This window comes from Phocoena sinus, chromosome 15 (assembly GCF_008692025.1).
Source record: "Phocoena sinus isolate mPhoSin1 chromosome 15, mPhoSin1.pri, whole genome shotgun sequence".
Classification (NCBI taxonomy): Eukaryota; Metazoa; Chordata; class Mammalia; order Artiodactyla; family Phocoenidae; genus Phocoena; species Phocoena sinus.
Genome location: NC_045777.1, coordinates 15,653,301 through 15,672,288, shown reverse-complemented (window position 1 = coordinate 15,672,288; position 18,988 = coordinate 15,653,301). Strand labels below are relative to the sequence as shown.

Sequence of the window (18,988 nt, the reverse complement as noted above, 5' to 3'; positions counted from 1 at the left end):
ACATGCCATACGAGCCATGTGTGTGCACCAGAGCCCACATGTGGGATCACGAGGGGAAGAGCCATCCCTGGGCGGCTCTCACTCTCAATTCAAAGGATGATGCAAAGGCCCCACCCAGGGCCCAGGGCAAAAGTACAATGGAGGCCGTCATACTCATTCTAAATGTTTAAAAGTTATAAATCAGGCTCTTACATAAAACATGCTCTAGCCTTCCATTCTGACAAATATGCCTTCATAATGACCTTGAAGGCCAGGACAGGTTCAAATTTAGAATCCTCTGAGTTCCACGGCTGAATATGGAGAGAGGAGCTGAATACAGGCCCTCTGCTGTAGCCCATCCCTTCCCGTCCTCCCCACCCCCGCATACCCAGGGGCCCACTCTGTACATGTGTGTTCTGTTCTCACCTCCACAAACAGCTACTTTGCGGCCATGTATCAGGACACCCGTGATGGAGGAGGGGCCCAGGGAAGGGGTCTGGACAGACCCCAGATGCTGACTCAGGGCCGTTTGGACAGGGAATTCCAGGGTCCCACGTACCCGGAACAAGGCCGAGAAAGGGGGGTCCAGGTGGGCATGTCCCCATTGCCCCATAGATTCCTCACCCAGTGAGGAGGGCTGGAGATCAGCCCAGTAGTGCTGGTGACCCCAGATCAGGGCCCTTCTTGCTAAGTGTAAAGGCAGGAATGACACAGCCCATGGTTCCACCAGCAGCCAGGTCTACTGCCCCCCAAATAGGTCATGAGAAAACTCATCACAGCCTGACATAGGGCAATTCTCCTAAAGACTGCAGTCTAATTTTTTACCAAACCTTTTCACAAATCAACAGATTCTGGACTTCCCTGGCGGTCCAGTGGTTGAGACTGCGCTTCCACTGCAGGGGGCACAGGTTCGATCCCTGTTCGGGGAACTAAAATCCCTCCTGCTGTCTGGCGCGGCCAAAAACGATAAAAAAGAAAAAACCTGCAAATCAACAGACTTGCGGGTGAGGTGGGCATGCAGCTTCTCCCACCTTTCTTCCCTAGCGAGGCCCAGATTTAGGGGTTTAAATATCTTGGGAGGCGCAGGGCATCTGCAGGCCCAGCCCTACTTTGAGCCTTTTCTGGGGCTGGAGACATACAGACCCCACTCTCAATTCTTGCCACAGTTGGGCTGCAGACAAACCTTCAGACCCAACCTTTAACTAAAGAGTGGTTTTATTATTTTTTTATTTTAATTTTTTTTTTAAAGGATGTAGACATTCACCTCTGGAGAGAAATTATGGGTTTCAAGAGTTCCTGACAAAGAGCTTCATTCCAGAAATGTAAAGTCACCATTTTAAATTTGGTTCTTATTCACTGCTGGGAAGTATTAGAATGAAGATTACAAATTTAATAATGTAACATGACAGGAACTGGCCCGGCCTCATCTCCAGGGGAGTAATTTGTTCCTGCCTTCAAACTGGCACTTCCCAGCCTCGCCTCACCACCAGACCTGCCTGGTGACACACTCCTGACTTCCGTGTCTTGTGCTCTAGCCCACACAGCCAGCCTAGATAGCAAAACACCATCACTGCCAGGGTCTGAGGAGTCAACGCTGGGATGGTCCGACCCATTTGGGAAGAGTCACTATAACAAAGGGAGCCATCCCTGGGCCTCCTGGCCCCATTCTTCTCATCCACAACCAGAGAGGTCTTTGTAAACCCCAGATCTGAGCCTGTCACCTCCCTGCTAAAAACCCAACAGGGTTCAACTCAACTGTTCTTAAGCTCAGATCCAAGATTCTTGACTTTAAAGACCTAGTATGACCCAGTCCTGCTGCTTCACTAACCACATGTGCCTTCAAAACACCATGTGCCTTTCCTACCCCAGGGCCTTTGCACAGCTGCTAATAATAACAAGAATTAATATCTACAGAGCACTAACTGTATGCCAGGCACCGTGCTAAGGGCTTGACAGGTGTCTTCTTATCGATTATCATCCTGACCCTGGGAGGCAGGCAGTAGAGCCAAGTGGGTAAGCTCAGACTCTGGAGTCAGGCATCTGGGTTTCAATCCTACTTCTGTCTCTTACTGTGTGATCTGGAGCAATGTACTTAACCTCTCCATGCCTGTTTCCCCATCTATAAAACAGGGATAGTGACAGCACCTGCCCCACGGCGTAGTTGTGAAGCTCTGATGAGTTAAGGGAGGTGAAGTGTCAGGATGTGATGGGTACTGTGTGTTAACCACACCTGTCCTCATCTTACAGAGAGAGACAGAAGCAGGAGTGATTAAACAACGTGGTCAAGGTCACACAGCTACCAGTGGGAGTGTGGTCTCCGGATGCTGAAGACTTCAATTTTTGCCATGACTTGTCCATTGTAGAAAATTTGGAAAATACCAAAGAAGTGCAAACTAGAAAACAAAAACTACCCATAATTCTGCCCCGTAGAAGTAATTATGGTCAATATTTCCATCCGTGTGCATGCGTGTATATGTGTGTGTGCGAGAGAAAGAATGAGAGAGAGAGAAAGGAAGAAGAGAGACAGATGAGGGGAGGGGGAGACAGCCACAAAGACCGAGAGAATCCAAGACTTGCACCCCCAACTCCCATAACTGACCCCAAGTCCGTGCTCTCAGAGTCATGGCATCCTGTCTCACTCCGCCACTCCCCCGCCTTCATTTGGCCGACTCCACTCATCCCTTAAGTCTCAGCTTCGCTGTCTCCTCCCCTCCTCTCCCCCAGCTCAGTTCTTCCAGCTCCAGCCTCCCCCGGCACCCTGCACTTGACCTGTGCGGCACTAAGCACAGTAATGATCAAATGATTAGTTGTTCCTTTGGGTTGTCTTATGTCTAACCCCCTCCCACCAGACTGTAAACTCCATGAGGGCAAAGACTGGGCTTGTCTCGGGTCATCAGCACCTACTGGAGAAGAAAGAGAGAGAGGGAGGGGAGAAGGGGGAAGGAGAGAGTCTGGGAAGGTTTGGGGTTCAGCTCCGCCTTCCCAAATCAGGGCTCCCCTGGGTGGGATGCAGCAGAGAATCACACAGTCCCTGACCTGGAGGGGCTCTCAGTGTGGCAGTGAAAAGTGATGTCAGCCAGACTTTGCAACTGCTGGAGAGAGAGAAGAGAAGCTCAGAGTGCCATGTGAATGCCCAGGAGGAACAATCAACTCTGCCCGAGAGAAGAGAGGTGTGCTTCCTGGAGGAAGTGGCATCGGAGCCCTGAGGGGGAAGGTGGGGGCATCCAGAAGACGAAATTGCCCAAGCAGAGGTACAGGAAGCAGAAAATTCGAACGAGCCTGCCAAGAATGGAGGACCCAGGTTTTGCCTGGAAGTAACAACTGGCTGAAAAGGCTAGAAATGCGAAGTTAGATCATCTGGCCCTACCCCAAACTCATTTTCCTGTTCATCCTGTCACTTTCTCTCGGGTACACTCTCCACACACAGTCAGGCCTCTGAACTGGCAGGAGCCATCCCCTGTCCAACATCCCTTTAGCATTTCAGTGACCGCTGGCCTGACCTCCTGCGGACCTCCTGTTTCTCTTGGCCAAGGGCAACAGACAACGCCCTGCCCCCACTCCATCCCCATCCCCACACTTGGCCTTCAACCAGCGACTGATGGGAGTTGGTGTATAAGCACCCCAGCTCCCTCACTCCTGGGTGGGATAACGGAGGTACATGCTCTCCTCCGGGGGCCTGCAAACTAGGGCCCATGGGCTAAATCCAGCTCACTGCCTATTTTTGTAAATAAAGTTTTGTTAGAACACAGCACCACCTATCCATTTGTATATTGTCGGTGGCTGCCCTCCAACTGTGTAATCCAGCAGTTGGGAAAGTGACCTTATGACCCGTAAAGACTAAAACATCCAGGGTCTGGCCCTCTACAGAAGTTTGCCAAGCCCTGTCCCAGAGCCCCCAGGAAGACTCAACGCGGTTGCCCTCGGTCCGGGGTAACTTGGCTGATAACACACTGTTTCCCCAAGTGACTTTCTCATTCCCCTCCTGGAGTTTCATCCATCACCTCGGGAACCACATGAACCACGTACAACTGCTATCTGACTGCTTTGACTCCTAAAAATGGCAGTTTCCTGTGGTCCAACCTAATACTTGTACTCAGATCCTTGTTTCGTGGGGAGCCCAAGCTAGGACAGGAAGACAAGCGTCACTGTGCCCATTTCACAGATGGGCCCTGATCTGACACGGTTCCCACGCACACGCTACAGACGTCAGCTCTGGGGTTTTTTTTCTTTTGTTGTTGTTGTTGTTGTTTTTTTGCCATGCCACGCAGCTTGCAGGATCTTAGTTCCCTGACCAGGTATGGAAGCCGGGCCCCCGGCAGTGGAAGCACGGAGTGCTGACCACTGGACTGCCAGGGAAGTCCCTCAGGTCTGGTTTTGGACTCCCCACCCCAACCCAGTCAAAGCCTTGCCAGGTCCTTGCTATATGCAGTATCATTAGTACACCTGCCAGGCTACCCGAGGCTTATAGCTGTGGGCTTGTTCACCTAAAGAAGAAAGCAAGGCTCGAAGAGACCTGCCCAGGGTCACTCAGCTGACAAATGGGGTCTCAAATCCAGGTTTCCTTATGACAAATTCAGGGCTCATTCCATGACAAAGCAGCTACCCCTTAACTTTTCACCTCAAGGAGTCTGTCAGTCAGATCCCCTGCCCACCTCTCTGGAATCAAAGCCGATTTTCCATGAGGATCAGGTGAGCTCAAATAGGCAAACACCTGTCAGGCCCAAAGGTCTTTATGTTTGCAAGGTACAAAACAGAAAACCAAGATAGACACCTTCCAAAGGTACCTAGGGGACTTCCCTGGTGGCGCAGTGGTTAAGAATCCGCCTGCCAATGCAGGCGACACAGGTTCGAGCCCTGGTCCGGGAAGATCCTACATGCCGTGGAACAACTAAGCCTGTGCACCACAACTACTGAGCCTGCGCTCTAGAGCCCACGAGCCACAACTACTGAGTCCACATGCCACAACTACTGAAGCCCATGTGCCTAGAGCCCGTGCTCTGCAACAAAGAGAAGCTACCACAACGAGAAGCCCATGCACTGCAACGAAGAGTAGCCCCCGCTCGCCACAACTAGAGAAAGCTCACGTGCAGCAACGAAGACCCAACGCAGCCAAAAATAAATAAATTAAAAAAAAAAAAAAGAGGTACCCGGAAAGAAACCCACCAGGAAGCACAAAATACACACGTATATTCATGGAAAGAATTAAATGTAGCACAGAATGCTGGAAAGACCACAAGGGTTGGAGGCAGGCCCAGGTTTGCAGCCCTGTCCTACCTTTCACCAACTTGACCTTGGCCAAGCCAGGAGTCCATCTGGACACTCGATTCCTCCAGCCCCACCTAACGTAATGACCACGCACACCTTGTGGGACCATGGAGAGGGTGACCTGTAATAGGGGTAGGCACTACCCAGCACAGAGCTGGCCACACCTGCTCTCCTCACTCTGTCGTCAGAAGTTCCCAGACAGCTGGTGGGTGGACCCAGCCCAGCCAGAGCCCCTTTACCAAGCAGGACACCCATCTCACAGCTGCTGCGAGTTTCTACAATTCCAGCTCACAGCTGCCCCTTCTTTGGAGAGCTGCTCTTAGCTGATGGGAGCTGCCGTGCCCCAAAAGTTATGTCTCCGCTCCCCCGCCGCCCCGGGGGGACTGTCCACAGCCCATGACTGACTGATACGCGAGTCCAGAAGGCCAGTCAACTCTGTGACGCCATCCACCCTCTAGAGCTTCCCATGGGTCAGGCTGAGGCCAGCCTGTGGCTGAGTGCCCATCGTTAGCTGCATCTTTTCCTGCCCATCCTGCATCCCGGTCTCACCTGACAGCACTGCATAGCATATCACCTACACAAGAATCCACGTCTCAAACTAAGACAGTGGAAACAGGAGAGAGTTCTCCCATCTTCTATATTCTTTTCAAGTTGAAGACCGCTGGGAGGAGTCTAAGAATACTACACATGTTAATTTCTCCCTCCCTCTTAGCACCCACCCAGTTCCCATCAGGGCCAGGCATCCCAGTTTGGGGGTCCCTCTCCAGGACCCAGCATACCCAACAGAAGCTAGAGAGAAGTGGCTGCAGCTTCCAGGGGCCAGATGGTTTGGGGGTGGGTTGGCCTGGGTCTGGGTGGGCCCCCAAGGCACCTGGTCCAGTGTTGGTGTTGGGCCCAGGCAGATGAGAGATGTTTCTCGACATTTGCTGAGGAACTAATTAATTTCCATTACAGGCCCCAATTAGTGACATATCCTCCCACCCACTCCCAAGGCAACTCCAAGCGGCATTTCTCAGGGACACCAAGTACCGGAAATGCAGGGTATGGACTTGAAGCCTCAGGTGCCAATAGGGTGCAAAGTAGCCACTTGGGTCACCTGGGAGAGGAAGAGGCCCTGACTGGGAGTCCAGAAACAACAGTTCTACTCCTGGTTTTACCAGAGACCTGCTGTAAGGCTTTGAGCAAACCATGAGATCCCTCTCTGGGCCTCCACTAAAGATGCTAGAGAACTTCAGAGAGACTTCTGGCTTAAGGGCTCTGAGACAGTAATAGCTAATACTCTTAACACACTTCTACTGGATTCGGGCTCTCTACAAAGCATGTCACAAATACCTACTCATTTAATCCTCCTGACACCTTCAAGGCAGGGAGGGGTTATTATGGGCCCATTTCGCAGTTGAGGAGACTGAGGCTCAGAGAATTTAAGTCACTTGCTCAAGGTCACACAGCCAATGAGTGGCAAAGCCAGGATTCAAACCCAGGCCATCTAGCTGTGGAGTGTGTATCATAACCACCACTGTGCTATATACTGCCTGGTATAATCTGACTACTCTTGAATCCTCACGGGACTGGGCACCACCACAAGTGCTTAATAAGAATTTACTAACTGGAAAATAAAGAAAAAACTGGTAGCCTAAAAGACCATACTGGTGGTTTGTGGGAGTGGGACTAGGTGGCTGAGGTGTGAGGGAGACTGATGTTTTCTTGGGTGTCCTTTGCGCTGTTTGGCTTTTCACCACAGAACATGTTACTGTCAGTAACAGCAGCATAAAGGGTTGTGAGAGCTAGAAACAGTGTTTGTCCTAGGGAGGGGACAGGAGACCCAGAAGACGAAGGTGCCTGGGGCCCTTTTAATTGGATATTTTTTGTGCTTCTAAAATGTTGTACCAACTGCATATATTACTTAATCCAAATAATACTTATTCTTTTAAAAAGTATTCAATGACCAATCAGCCAAGGATCAGCTAGAAACTTTGGCAGGAGGGGATGCTCTGGGGATGAAAACGACCATAGAGGCAGAGGAGCAGGGGAGAAATCCAAAGGAGGAGATGGGGGCCTGGACAAGTGTCCCCTGTTTTCTGGGAGACTCTGGTTGTATCTAAACCAAGCCCACTAGACACCTCACTGTGTAAATGGGGATCCTGAGGCCCAAAAGACAAAGGGAAGCAGCCAGAGGAGATGCTGAGATTTGGCGGCTGAACGGAGACCTCTTCTCCTGACTCCTAATGCAGCCTCTCAGGCCTCACTGGGCACAGAGTAAGCACCAGCTGTCCAGACCCGAGCCAGGAGTCCCAAACGCAGGCAATGCGCTCCCACCATCCCACACTTCCTGCATCCAGGAAGTCTACAATAGCAGGAAAGGCCGCACTGCCATGTCCTGAATGCCTTCTATGCCTCACACATGCATTATCTCTAATTCTCACAGGGTAGAGTTATTCACTCCATTTTACAAAGCACGAGGCTGAGGCCCAGAATAGTTACGTATCATAATCAAGAGACACAGCTAGTAGGTGGCAGAGATTCAACCCAGGTTTGGGGCCCTCCAAAGTCTGTGCTCTTTTGCTATCCTGAGCCAATCCTCTTGGAGAAGTGTCTCCCATCAGTTGAGGACAAGTCCCACCGGGAATGTATTTGTAAATGCCTGTATCTTCAGACTCTGAGTTTTAAGGGACTGGATGGGAATCTTATCACATCATATGGTTTATCCCCCACGCCTCCAATCTAAGCAAAATCTCAACCTTCCCTAGAAAATTACCAGCGACCCCTTTCTTAGAAACATCTAAATAAACTGACTCAGTAAAGTCTCTTGGTAGCATTTCCCAGCATTTTGCCCCTTAACATTGATGGTCCCTTTGATTTACTTCTTCCCAGCACAGACCTGTCCTCAAATGAACCTCCTGGTTTTAACACATAGTCCTGCCTTTCCCCAATGCAGGAAAGGGACCACGTCCTGTTCCCTTCGGTAAAAGGTGCTAGACCTGAGCCCCTCAATATTCCACAAAAGGATATTATGGTCTGATGTGTTATTCATGTCGACTCATTTATCATTTATACAGATGACTTCCAAAAGGATTGATGGGGTCCTTCACATTAAACCCAGTGCAAAGCAGGGCAGCAGCTGAGGCTCATTTGATCCGAGACCATGTGATGGAAACATGAGTGCCTGAAGACTAAACCCGGGTCCTGAATTTGGTACTCAACGTCCCCAGCATCTAAGACACAGGTAGCCAGGAGACATCCCAAGTTGAGAAGAACCCTTCATTTCTCTCCAGCTTTTTCTCTAACCCAGTGATTCCCAAAGCAGGCTCCCTGGACCAGTATCAGCATCACCTGGGAACTTGTTAGAAATGAGATTTTTTTCAGGGGATTTCCTTGGTGGCGCAGTGGATAGGACTCCGTGCTCCCAACGCAGGGGGCCCGGGTTCAATCCCTGGTCAGGGAACTAGATCCCACACACATGCTGCAACTAAGAGTTCGCATGCCACAACTAAGGAGGCCATGTGCTTGCAACTAAGGAGCCAGTGAGCCACAACTAAGACTTGGTGCAACCAAATAAATAAATATTTGGGAAAAAAAAAGAAATGAGATTTTCAGGCCCCGCCCCAGACTGAATGAGAAACTCTGGGGGGAGGCCCAGCAATTTATGTTTTAACAAGCCCCCTCGATGATTCTGACCCATTAAAACCAACAGTAACAACCACAATTGCAGCAGTAACCTCTAACTGAGCATCTACTACGTGCCCAGCATTAAACCAACGATCTCATTAGTCCTTTTAACTGAGGAAATCTTTGTTCCACATACCCGGCTCTGGGGTAGGTGTGTTTTATGCATTATATCAATGTATTACTCACAATAACCCTTTGAAGAACTTGCTATTATTATGCCCCCCTTTTACAGATGAGGAAATTGAGCCCCGGAGAGTTGAAGCCACTTGCCCAAGGTCACACAATTTAGAAGCAGTAGAGGCAGGATAAAAATTCAGGTGTGTTGGATTCCAAAGCCATGTTCTTTCTGTCCCACCACGAAAGCTCCCCAGAGTTTCACAGCTACGTCACCCTGAGAAGCTATACAGCTGGGTGGGGTGAGAGTCGAGGAGGAGAGAGGGGCAGGCAGGGAGGGCAGAAAAAGCCCTTCCAAGACTCCACACTACCAGCTACAATGTGAAAGGAAGCCACGTGATGCACTTAAAGGCACAGCCACCTGTGTCTAAGGGACTAAAAAGACAGGGATTCGGCAGTTCTTGGCCTCTCTCTGTCTTTACTCAGCTGGGGGTCTTTTCCATTCCCAATCTGAACTTCAGTTTCCCCACCTGATACTCCTTATCATTGTCTACCAGGCTGAGTGATCTGCCCCCAGCTTACTTCTCTGACCTCGTTTCCCCTCATGCAGTCTAACCACGCTGGTCTGCTTTCTCTTTCCTAAACACCCAAACTCCGCGCTGACCTCAGGGCCTTTGCACCAGCTGTTGCCTCAGCCTAGATCCCTCTACCCCCTCATATTCCCATTACTGGCTCTGTCATTCAGGTCACAACTCAAATGTCACCTCCTCAGTGAGCCTTTCCTGACTATCTTACTTAATGTTATCTCCCATCCCATCAACCTGTCTTATTTTCATTTCATTTAAAACAATCTGAAATTATTTATTAATTGCTTTCCTGCTTATTGTCTGTCTCCTGCACCTCAGAACATAACTCCGCGAGTGCAGAAACTGTGTCTGCCTTGTTCCCCCGATATAGCCCCAGCACCTAGAATGCTGTTTGGCACTGAGCAGCTAATTAAATATTAGCTGAATGAATAATACCAAAGAAGAAAACCTAGACTCAAAGGCCAGAGCCCTGGATCCTTAACACGTGACCTTGGCAAGCTGCTTTGCCTCACTGAGCCTCAGTTTTCCTCCCTGCCTAATGAGGAGAGTGGACTAGATGCTCTCCAAGGGGCCTTCCAAGACTGCTAGTCTTGGAAAGCCAGGCCTGGAACCTGCCCAGCTGGTCCATTCAGAAGAGGCAGCTGGCCAGGGTCCCTGCAGCAGCTGCCCCCTCCCCACCCCCACCCGTGTCCCTGCCCAAGCCACGCAGTCATCTCACTGCCCCCTCGCAGAAACTTAATGAAGTGCGCACTGCTAAATGCAGTTACAATTACGGGGGCTAAGAATAAGGCGCTGACATCAGCCTTGTCAGTTTCCGAGTGAATCAGAAGGGGAGGGGGGAGGAAGGAGAAAAGGGGAGCGGGGATGGCTCTCTGGAGCTGTCAAGTGGAAATAGCACAGCGTTAAATATAATCCAGCATTGGCCTACATCGGTCTGGAGAGGCAGGTGATGGCTCAGCCCCCAGGGCCAGGGCAGACAACTGGATTCTTCAAGGAGGCCAGGCAGCCCTCCGATGGGGATCATCCCGGAAGTGATGGCCAGGAAGGCACTCCAGTGGGCTGGGGTGCAATGCAGTGGGACGGCAGACCCTGGAGGGATGTATCTGGATGTGAACAGGCCCTCACACCCTGGCCTTTGTCAGTGGCTGTTTTGACAGCCCAAGCACAGCCCCTGGGGCTTACACTGCCCATTTCAGGCCAAGAGGCAGAGGGTGGTCTCTGGAGTCAAACATGCCTGGGTTTGAATCACCACCATGAAACCCAAAAAAGTCACTAAACTACACCAAGCTGCCTGGCTTTTCCTCATCTGCAAAATGGGTACATCGGCAACAGCTGATACCCCTTTTGGCTGCTATATGATTCAGTAAGATTATGGAAAGCACTGAGCACAGCCAAGCAAGCCTCTTGATCATTTTCTTTTTACAACCCCAAGAGATGCTCAGACAAGGATAATTAACCCCTTTGTCAAGATGGGGAAACTGAGGCCCAGGACTTGCCTGAGGTCCTAGCACCAAAGTGGAGTCAAATCCGAGCCCCATGGAGTAAACTGGGTGGGAGAAGGAGAGAATTCCAGTCGGTCATTCCAAGGGACTGGGTGTGGGGTTTGGAACTGGAGCTCTGACAGTAAGACAGTGGGCTTGACTGGAAAACATCATGGGGTGGGGGGGGAGGGCGGTACACAGATTACAGTGGGGGAGATGTCTGCACCCTTCCGAGCATGTCCTCCAAAACTTGTGCCTTTCCAACAATTCTTAAAAGAAATGCTGAAGCGATGGTTGTTAAGGCCACAATGAAGAGATGTCAGAAGAGGCAGAGGAAAAGAAAGGCCCTGAGATGGGAGAGAGGGTCAGCTGGCTTGCGATCTGCTCTCCTCCACACCTCCGCCCTGCCCTCACTCCGCCTTCAGTTAGTTAGAACAGGCTCGGCCTCTGGGATGGAGGTGGGTGGGGAGGAAGGCAGAGCCTAGTTCTCAAAGGGAGACAAGGGGAAGGGGCCCCTCCTTTCCCCTTCCCACCAAACAGAACCAGGTGGGCCTCTGGCAGCTGCAAAAGCCAAGGAAGCTGAAGCCATGACTCTGGCAGCTTGGGGACAAGGAAGAGAGGGTGCCAGAGAAAGACAGAATTTTAGGAGAGAGCTCGAACTGCATCAGAGCAGATCCACAGGCCAGTGATCTGTGTAATGGGGGAAGGGATGACTCCCCATCACCCAATTTTTCTGAACTACTTCTTTCAGAGTAATTTACGATAAAGTAGTTTGGGTCCACACGCTCACACACCCACAACTTGAACGATGGGAACAACTGGTTCGATTCTTTACTATGCCTCAGTTATCTAACACTAGAAGAGTTCTGCCCAATTCCCAGCCCATAAAGGAGATTACAGTGCTAGGTGGTAAATTAGGGAAAGGGGCAGAGGGGGGACAGGAAGTGGCCTGCTCTAGGGACGAGGGTGGGAATGGAGGCTTCAAAGCCTCCACCTCATGCCCTCAAGTGGCCCTAATCCTGAAGGGTATTTTAAGGCCTCCCCCGTCACCACTCTCCCTTATCCACCCAGCCCCAGCCCCCCTTTAGGGCTGAAGTACTCTGTTCCCACCATCTCAGGGGGAAGGGATGGGACAGCAGGACATTTTGTTTCCCAGAAAAAGCTCAGGTCAAATTTCAAGGACAAAAGTTAGCACTTGGTCTGGGAAAGAAAATCTTGCCAAAAGGAGTAAACTGGGGAAGGGAGGGGGGATTCCAGCGGGGTCATTCCAGGTGCCTGGGGTGGGGCGGGATTTGGAGCTCTCATTACCCCTGCTGAGATCTGTCTGGCAAGACAGGAGTATCTCCACCCCACGAGCCAGGAGAAGTAACTCAGACAGCCCCCTCCATTTCCCCTCTGTCCAAAAATGAGGGGAATGGGCTTTAGCACTAGTTTGTGGGACCCATCCACCACGCCACCCCACCCACCAGATTTGGTCTGAGCGGAAGAAGGCAGTACCACGAAGGGCTTTCCAGCCCAGAAATGTGGCCCAAACTGCTAGGAGAGGGACCGGTAGCCGGCCTGTGTTGCCATGGCAACTTCCTCCTTGCGCTGGATAGAAGCATCCTATGGGCAAATCGGAGCTGGCTGCTCCAGCTTCTCCGCCCCTCTCCCGGGCGGGTGGGGGAGAACTGGACGCCAAAACCACTTGGTCAGACTCAGGGACACCATCCTCAATTCCAGACCCTGATATAGCAACGCCCTTTGGCATCTGCTGGATACTGAAGACACTCTTGCTCCCCAGCTGTGCCCCAAGGCAGAGTGGCAGGGCTGGGACTGTAGATGCAATGAAAATTAACTGTTAAAGAGAACAGGGAAATGGGGAGCTAGGTGCTCCCCACCCTCTTGTTCCACATGCAAGTCCCCCAAATCCCATCTTTAAACCCCCTGCAAGAAGAAGGGCCCAACTCTGCCTTAATAGCTATAACAGTACAATAAAATTAGCTTATTAAAATTATGAAAGCTAACATTTTGAGGACCAGGCTACCCCCCCTCCTCAAACCCACAGATTCTTTTTTACAGTCGTGCTCAGAAATAAGTCTTACTTGGTAATAAGAAAGATAAGAGCTAACAGGTATTGAGAGCCTGTCTAGTGCCAGGTACCGTACTAAGCCCTTTTCGTAGCACAAAACAGCATAATAATCAACAGCACAGATGCCCGAGATGCTCAAGTTCAAGTCCTACCACCTCATTTCCCGGCTCAGTGGCCTTGAAGAATATTCTCTCTGTGCCTCAGTTTTCTCATCTGAAAATGGGGAATGTTAAATGTTAATTTTATAGAATTGCTGTGAGGAAAGAAAACAATATTGTAAGTGCCTAGGAGGATACTTAGAGAAAGGTAATCGTTTAAAAAATGTTGACCCTCTGTGGTCCGTGCTATTATTTTCTTCCTCCAAGTCACCAGCAACCAACAATATAGATGTGAAAAAGCAGAGGTCACGTGTCTAACTCCTCCCTGCCCCACCCCTCCTCAATTATAAAGCCAGTACCACCAGCAAGGCTGAGCCATGAAGACACAGACACAAAAAATGCCTCCCAAGATCATGCCTCTCTAAAGCCTCAGCATCTTTGTGAAAAGGGGCAAAAGCAGTGTAAGTAATGGGTTCGGAGTGCACGATGGAAGATGCTCCTTGGGAGGAATTCTAGGAATCTGCAATGACCAGCATCCTGAACCACAGGGTGGCTAGAAAGGGGTGGAAGGGGCAGCTTCCTTTGCTGACAAAATGTCCAAGGCTCCCAAGCCGGAGGCAGGAAAGTGCTCTGGCCCAGTTAAGGCTAATGAAAGTCTCCTCCTCATACAGTTTCTCAGGAAACCAGCTGAAGGGTGGCATGTAAGCCCTGAAGATGGCTCTGAGTCAATCCGGTTGATGAAAAAGGTGCATTGGACAGGAGTCAGAAGCAGCAACAAAGGGGAGGCACCCAGATGAGCCAGAGGCCCATCAGGGACACTTCTGAGTCATCGGGGACAGAGGGGCAGGAAACTGGTGAGGGGACGGAGCAAAGAAGAGAAAGGTAAAGCAAAGCCAATTCTGACAGCCCTGCAACTGGAGCAGTTTCTGTACAGTATCTGAGAGATATTCAAACTGCTTTTCGAAATTAGTTCAGGGTGGTGCCGTTCTGAAAGAATAAATCCAAGGGGCTTTTTTATTTTTTTAGGAGAAAATGAATGACTTTGAGAAGAACAAGAGAAATTAAGCACCAAGACAACGTTCCCTACTTCCGGTTTTCACCAGACACTCATTAGTCTTCCTGAAAGGAAACTTCACTTTCTCCCTCCCCCTCCCAAACTCGAAGCATCCCTTAAGATGAGCAGACAGTGAGCATGAGATGCCCAAACCCAACTCCTGGCTGCCAGCCGCTCCCTGGGACCTCTTCACCTGGGAACCATTTTCTACACAGTGAGATTTGACTTTTTAAAAAATCCTCTTTCAGAGAGAGGGCTAGTGTCTTACTGGAAAGAGACCTGATTTTTGTCTTGGCTGTGTGCCTGCCTCACTGGGTGACCTTGTGTTACTTACACACACACACACACACACACACACACACACACACACACACACTGGGGCTTCAATCTCACACACATGCATACATTCACACAAATACACACACACACACCAATGTGGGGGTGAAAAAGGGTCGGACAAGATGATTTCTAGGTGCTCCAAGTGAAAAACTTAAGAATTTGAAGAAACCCGCTGGAAAAAAAAAATAGGGACCTTTAAAAATCTCTAATATTCCATGAAGTTATCTACTCTGACTCACGTGAGACCAGAGCAAGTCACCAGCAACCAACAATAATAACCAAGGCATCTGAACCATGACACGGAGCATGACTTTGAAGAAAAACCCACCTGTCCCCGCCACTGATGCACCTTGCCTCTTGAGACCCAAGTGGCCTGTTGGGATTTCAGGAGCGTCCTTGAACGTCAAGTGAGGCGTGGGGGAGCCAGCTCACCGAGGCAGGTGGGGCTCCCTCCCCAAGCCCCCATGCTAGCCGGGACTTCCTCTCCGGATTTTGCCACCGAGTTAGGAGAGCCCCTCCACCTCTCTCCTCACTTTGCCTTGTCCAGAATAATAATACAACCGCCCTCAGCTGCATCACGGGGGAAGTTAAGCCTCTGAACCTCAGTTATTTTTTCTGTAAAATGTAGATTCTGTAAAATGGCTCTGCAGTAACCATCTTTACTCCACCCCCATCTCCAGGTCAACAGCAAGACAGGTCTGTCAGGGGTCAGCCTCACATAGCCCCATTCACTCACTCAGCCAACACTTTCTTCTGGAGAACCTTCTCCCTTTCTCCCCACCTGCCTCCTGCACCAGCAGAAAGACATGAACAGCCATCACCCACCGTTCCATCCAAGGCTTATCAGATAACGGGGTGACCAGATAAGGGTCCCTGCAGGCAGAGAGTCTTAAGCAGGGCCCATGAACTCCCTAAAACTGTGGACAAAAATTTTTGGATGCTGCCTATGTGTATTTTTTGGAGAACTTGTCCATATTTTCATCAAGTTCTCAAAAGCGTCCATGAAACCATTTTACTCCTCCCCACCACACACACCCCTCTCCCTTTCATCCCCTCATTGAATTAAAATACTCTCAGATTTTCAGCTTACAAAACACTTTTAACTTTACCTTTATGTCTGAGGTACTGTCATCCCATTTTACAGATCGGGATGTGGAGGCTAGGGGTGGCATGACTTGCTCAAGGTCATGGCTAATACGGAGAGAAGCAAGACTGGAACCTCATTCCAACTCCCAATCTGGCACTCTTTGGGGAACTCTCACCCAAGCCCTCTAGGTACCCCACCTGTTGGTGGCTTCGCTTCCTCACCGCAGAACCAGATCTGAAGCCCTTCTGTTTCCTCTGCCTGGTCCCAGGGCCCCCAAGAGCTGTTTTCCCTACATTTCCCCGCCCCTTGGGCTCTGGCTGGGGTTGCGCGCAGGCCTGGGAGCCTGAGGTTCGGGCCGCTGTATGGTGGTCCGGTTCAGCCCACCTAGAAGGGCTACTCCAGGCACAAGAGCACCCGGGGTCAGGGGCTCACTCCGGAGGGCGCGCAGGTGTAGAGTCGGTGCCGCCCTACGCCTCCCTCGGGGAACCGCCGGGAAGAACCGAGAGGAAAGGCCGTCACCCGACCGGTCCCCTCGCGGTCCGCCTCAGTCCTTAAAGGACTGGGGGAAGAGGAGGAAAGACAAACAGGGGCGCTCAAGGCCTTGGGCGCAGGGCGGGGGTCTTGTGCAGGGAGTCAATGAATGCAGCCAAGACAAAGATGGAGCGGTAAGGTTGCGCGCCACCTCCAATGGCGGGGGGCGCGTCGGAGCCCCGGGGGTGAGGCGGCCAAAGCCCCGGGGTTTGAGGAGTGGGCACAGAAAAGAGGCCCGGGGAGGGTGGCGGGTCGGATCCAGGGACAAGACCGGGAGCATTCAGTAGGCGCAGGTGAGTAGGGACAGCTAAGTCCAGGCGACCCAAAGGGCCCACTTGCGGAAAAGGGGTGAATGCAGATGATCTAGGGGTCCCTGGGGGGCGGCGGGAGGCGCGGAGACCCCACATCCTAGAGATCTGAGGTCCTGTGGGTGGGAAAGAAGACCCTGGGGGCGCATCCCCGAGCGTGCTTGGGATTGGGGGTGGGGAGGAAAGAGTGGCCACCTCTTAGGGAGCACTGGGTCGGGGAGGGGGCCTCGGGATCTGGCTCCCGGGACGCCCCCCGGGGATCGGGGGCGGGCCACGCGCTTACCCGCGTCCTCGTCGTCGAAGGAGTTCATGCACGGGAAGTAGATGGCGAGCGCCTCGAAGGAAGCGGACAGGCTGAGGCGGCTCTGCGAGCGCTCCATGCCCGCACCGGCGCCGGGCGCCTCGGCCGCGGCGGCGGCGGCGGCCGGCTTGGGCAGCTTGGCCGCCCCATTCTTGACGCGGAGTACGGCGCGCGGCGTGGTGGCGGCGGCCCGAGGCCGGGCCGGGGCTCCGCGGCGGGGCTGGCGGGCGCGGCTGGGCCGGAGAGCGGGCCGGGACCTGGCGGTCCGCGGACCCTAGGCGCGCTGTGCTCCCGGCGGCGGCGGTAACGGCGGTGGCGGTGGCGGCGGCGGCGGCAGCAGCTGCAGCTGTGGCGGCGCAGCTCGCTCTGGCCCGCGGCGCCCATCGCCGGACGCGAGGGGCGGGCTCGAGCCGCCGCCGCAGCCAATCGGCACCTCCCGAGGGAGGGGGCGCCGCGCGCGGGGCGTGGGAGCCGGAGGGCGCGGGCGGGGCCCCTGCTCGCCGCCCAGGCCGCCAGGTGTGCGCGCCCCAAGGGAGGAGCGCGCTGGGCTGCTGCGCTCCCAGTCCAGGGGCCGCGCCCCCCAAGTTTTCCCCTGCCCCACACTCAGACCTCATACTCGCCACGAATCCAGGCGACCAGTCCCCGACTGAGACTGGCCTCCCCCCAGGACGCAGACTCGCTGGAAAGCGACACAGTTACAGTGACCGGCACTGGAGATCCTCAGATTCACACATGAACCGGCAGAGGAGCACAAACAGGCACCCACAAGAGTGCATTCACTCTGCAATGTACACCACGGACACCCTCAGACTCTTACACACCCAGAGAGATTCACCCAGACTCACTCACTCATAGGGACCCTTGGGGTAACCAATCCACAGACCCCCTTAGACTCCAGACCTCCGAGACCCACACAGGTAGGTACATCCACGGACACACACAGACTCACAACCAGAGACCTGCAGACACACTCAGAGCGACAAACAGGGACACCCTTAACCACACAGGGAGACCCTCCGATCCCACACGAACCCACAGAGAAGTTCAGGTGGGCACACACACCCCCATGAACCCACACTCCTCACAGAATTCACACACAGACACTCATACTCAGTGATACACTCTCAGACCTGCACACAGAGACACCAGTGGCCCTCCTAACGTTGACCACCCCCTCAGCACCCATTCACATACACCCAGAAATACCGTGACAAATCCTGTCAGACTCACACACAAGTCACCCTCAGACCCAGACCCTCAAAGAGAGACACTCAGACACGCCTCAGTGGGCACACACAGGTTCACACTCAGACACAGCCCCACAGACTTAGTCATTCCTGGTGATGGATACCTTCTGATGCACAGACACCCTCAGACTCATACATGGACGCAGATACACTCCACCAGACTCACACATTCACCCAGACACTCCCACATATAAACCCCCAGGGACTCACACACACACACACACACACACACACACACACACACACACACACAGGCTCAGACATGCAGAGCCTCGCAGGTGAACACAATCACAATCGGAAACCCGCACTCCATTCCCTGGCCTTGACCCAAGACCTCAGTCCCCACCTAGTCAGGCCCAGATGTCTAATTTCTCCCAGCTGCTTCCACATCTGCTTCCTGAAGCAGCCTGCTGAAATGTCAAGAGCACAGTTTTGATCCAGACTGTGGCGCTATCCTTGCATGTGGTCTAAGGCAAAGTCCTTTACCTCACCTGCCAGTTTCCTCATCTGTACAAGGGGGATACAAACCCTCCCTTTTGGATGGTTGTGAGGATTAAGTAAGATAACACGTGTGTTAGCTTTCAGTTGTTGTGTAACAAAGAGGCTTAAAAAAAACTTATTAGTTTACCATTCTCTAGGTCAGAAGTCTGAACAGGCTCAACTGGGTTCTTTGCTTGGGGCCTCACGAGATATCGGCCAGATTCCAAGCTCATTCAGGTTGTTGGCAGTATTCATTTCCTTGTGGCTGTAGGATGGAGGCCCCTCTTTCCTTTCTGGCCATTGGCCGGAAGTCACTCTGAGTTCCTAGAAGCAGCTCTCTGGTCCTTGCACACGGCCTCCTCCATCTTCGAGGTCATTAT

At 52.2% G+C, this 18,988-nt stretch overlaps 1 protein-coding gene across 2 annotated transcripts in view; it reads right to left on the bottom strand.

Annotated features, from left to right (window-relative positions):
* RIMS4 (regulating synaptic membrane exocytosis 4) overlaps positions 1–17,249 on the bottom strand; it is a 63,223-nt gene extending 45,974 nt beyond the window's left edge. For both annotated transcript variants that reach the window (XM_032606157.1, XM_032606158.1), the window contains exon 1: positions 16,864–17,249. In XM_032606157.1, coding sequence (XP_032462048.1) covers positions 16,864–16,960 — 97 coding nt within the window. In that variant the 5' untranslated portion in view covers positions 16,961–17,249. The remainder of the gene's footprint in view (positions 1–16,863) is intronic.
* Between the last annotated feature and the right edge of the window lie 1,739 nt (positions 17,250–18,988).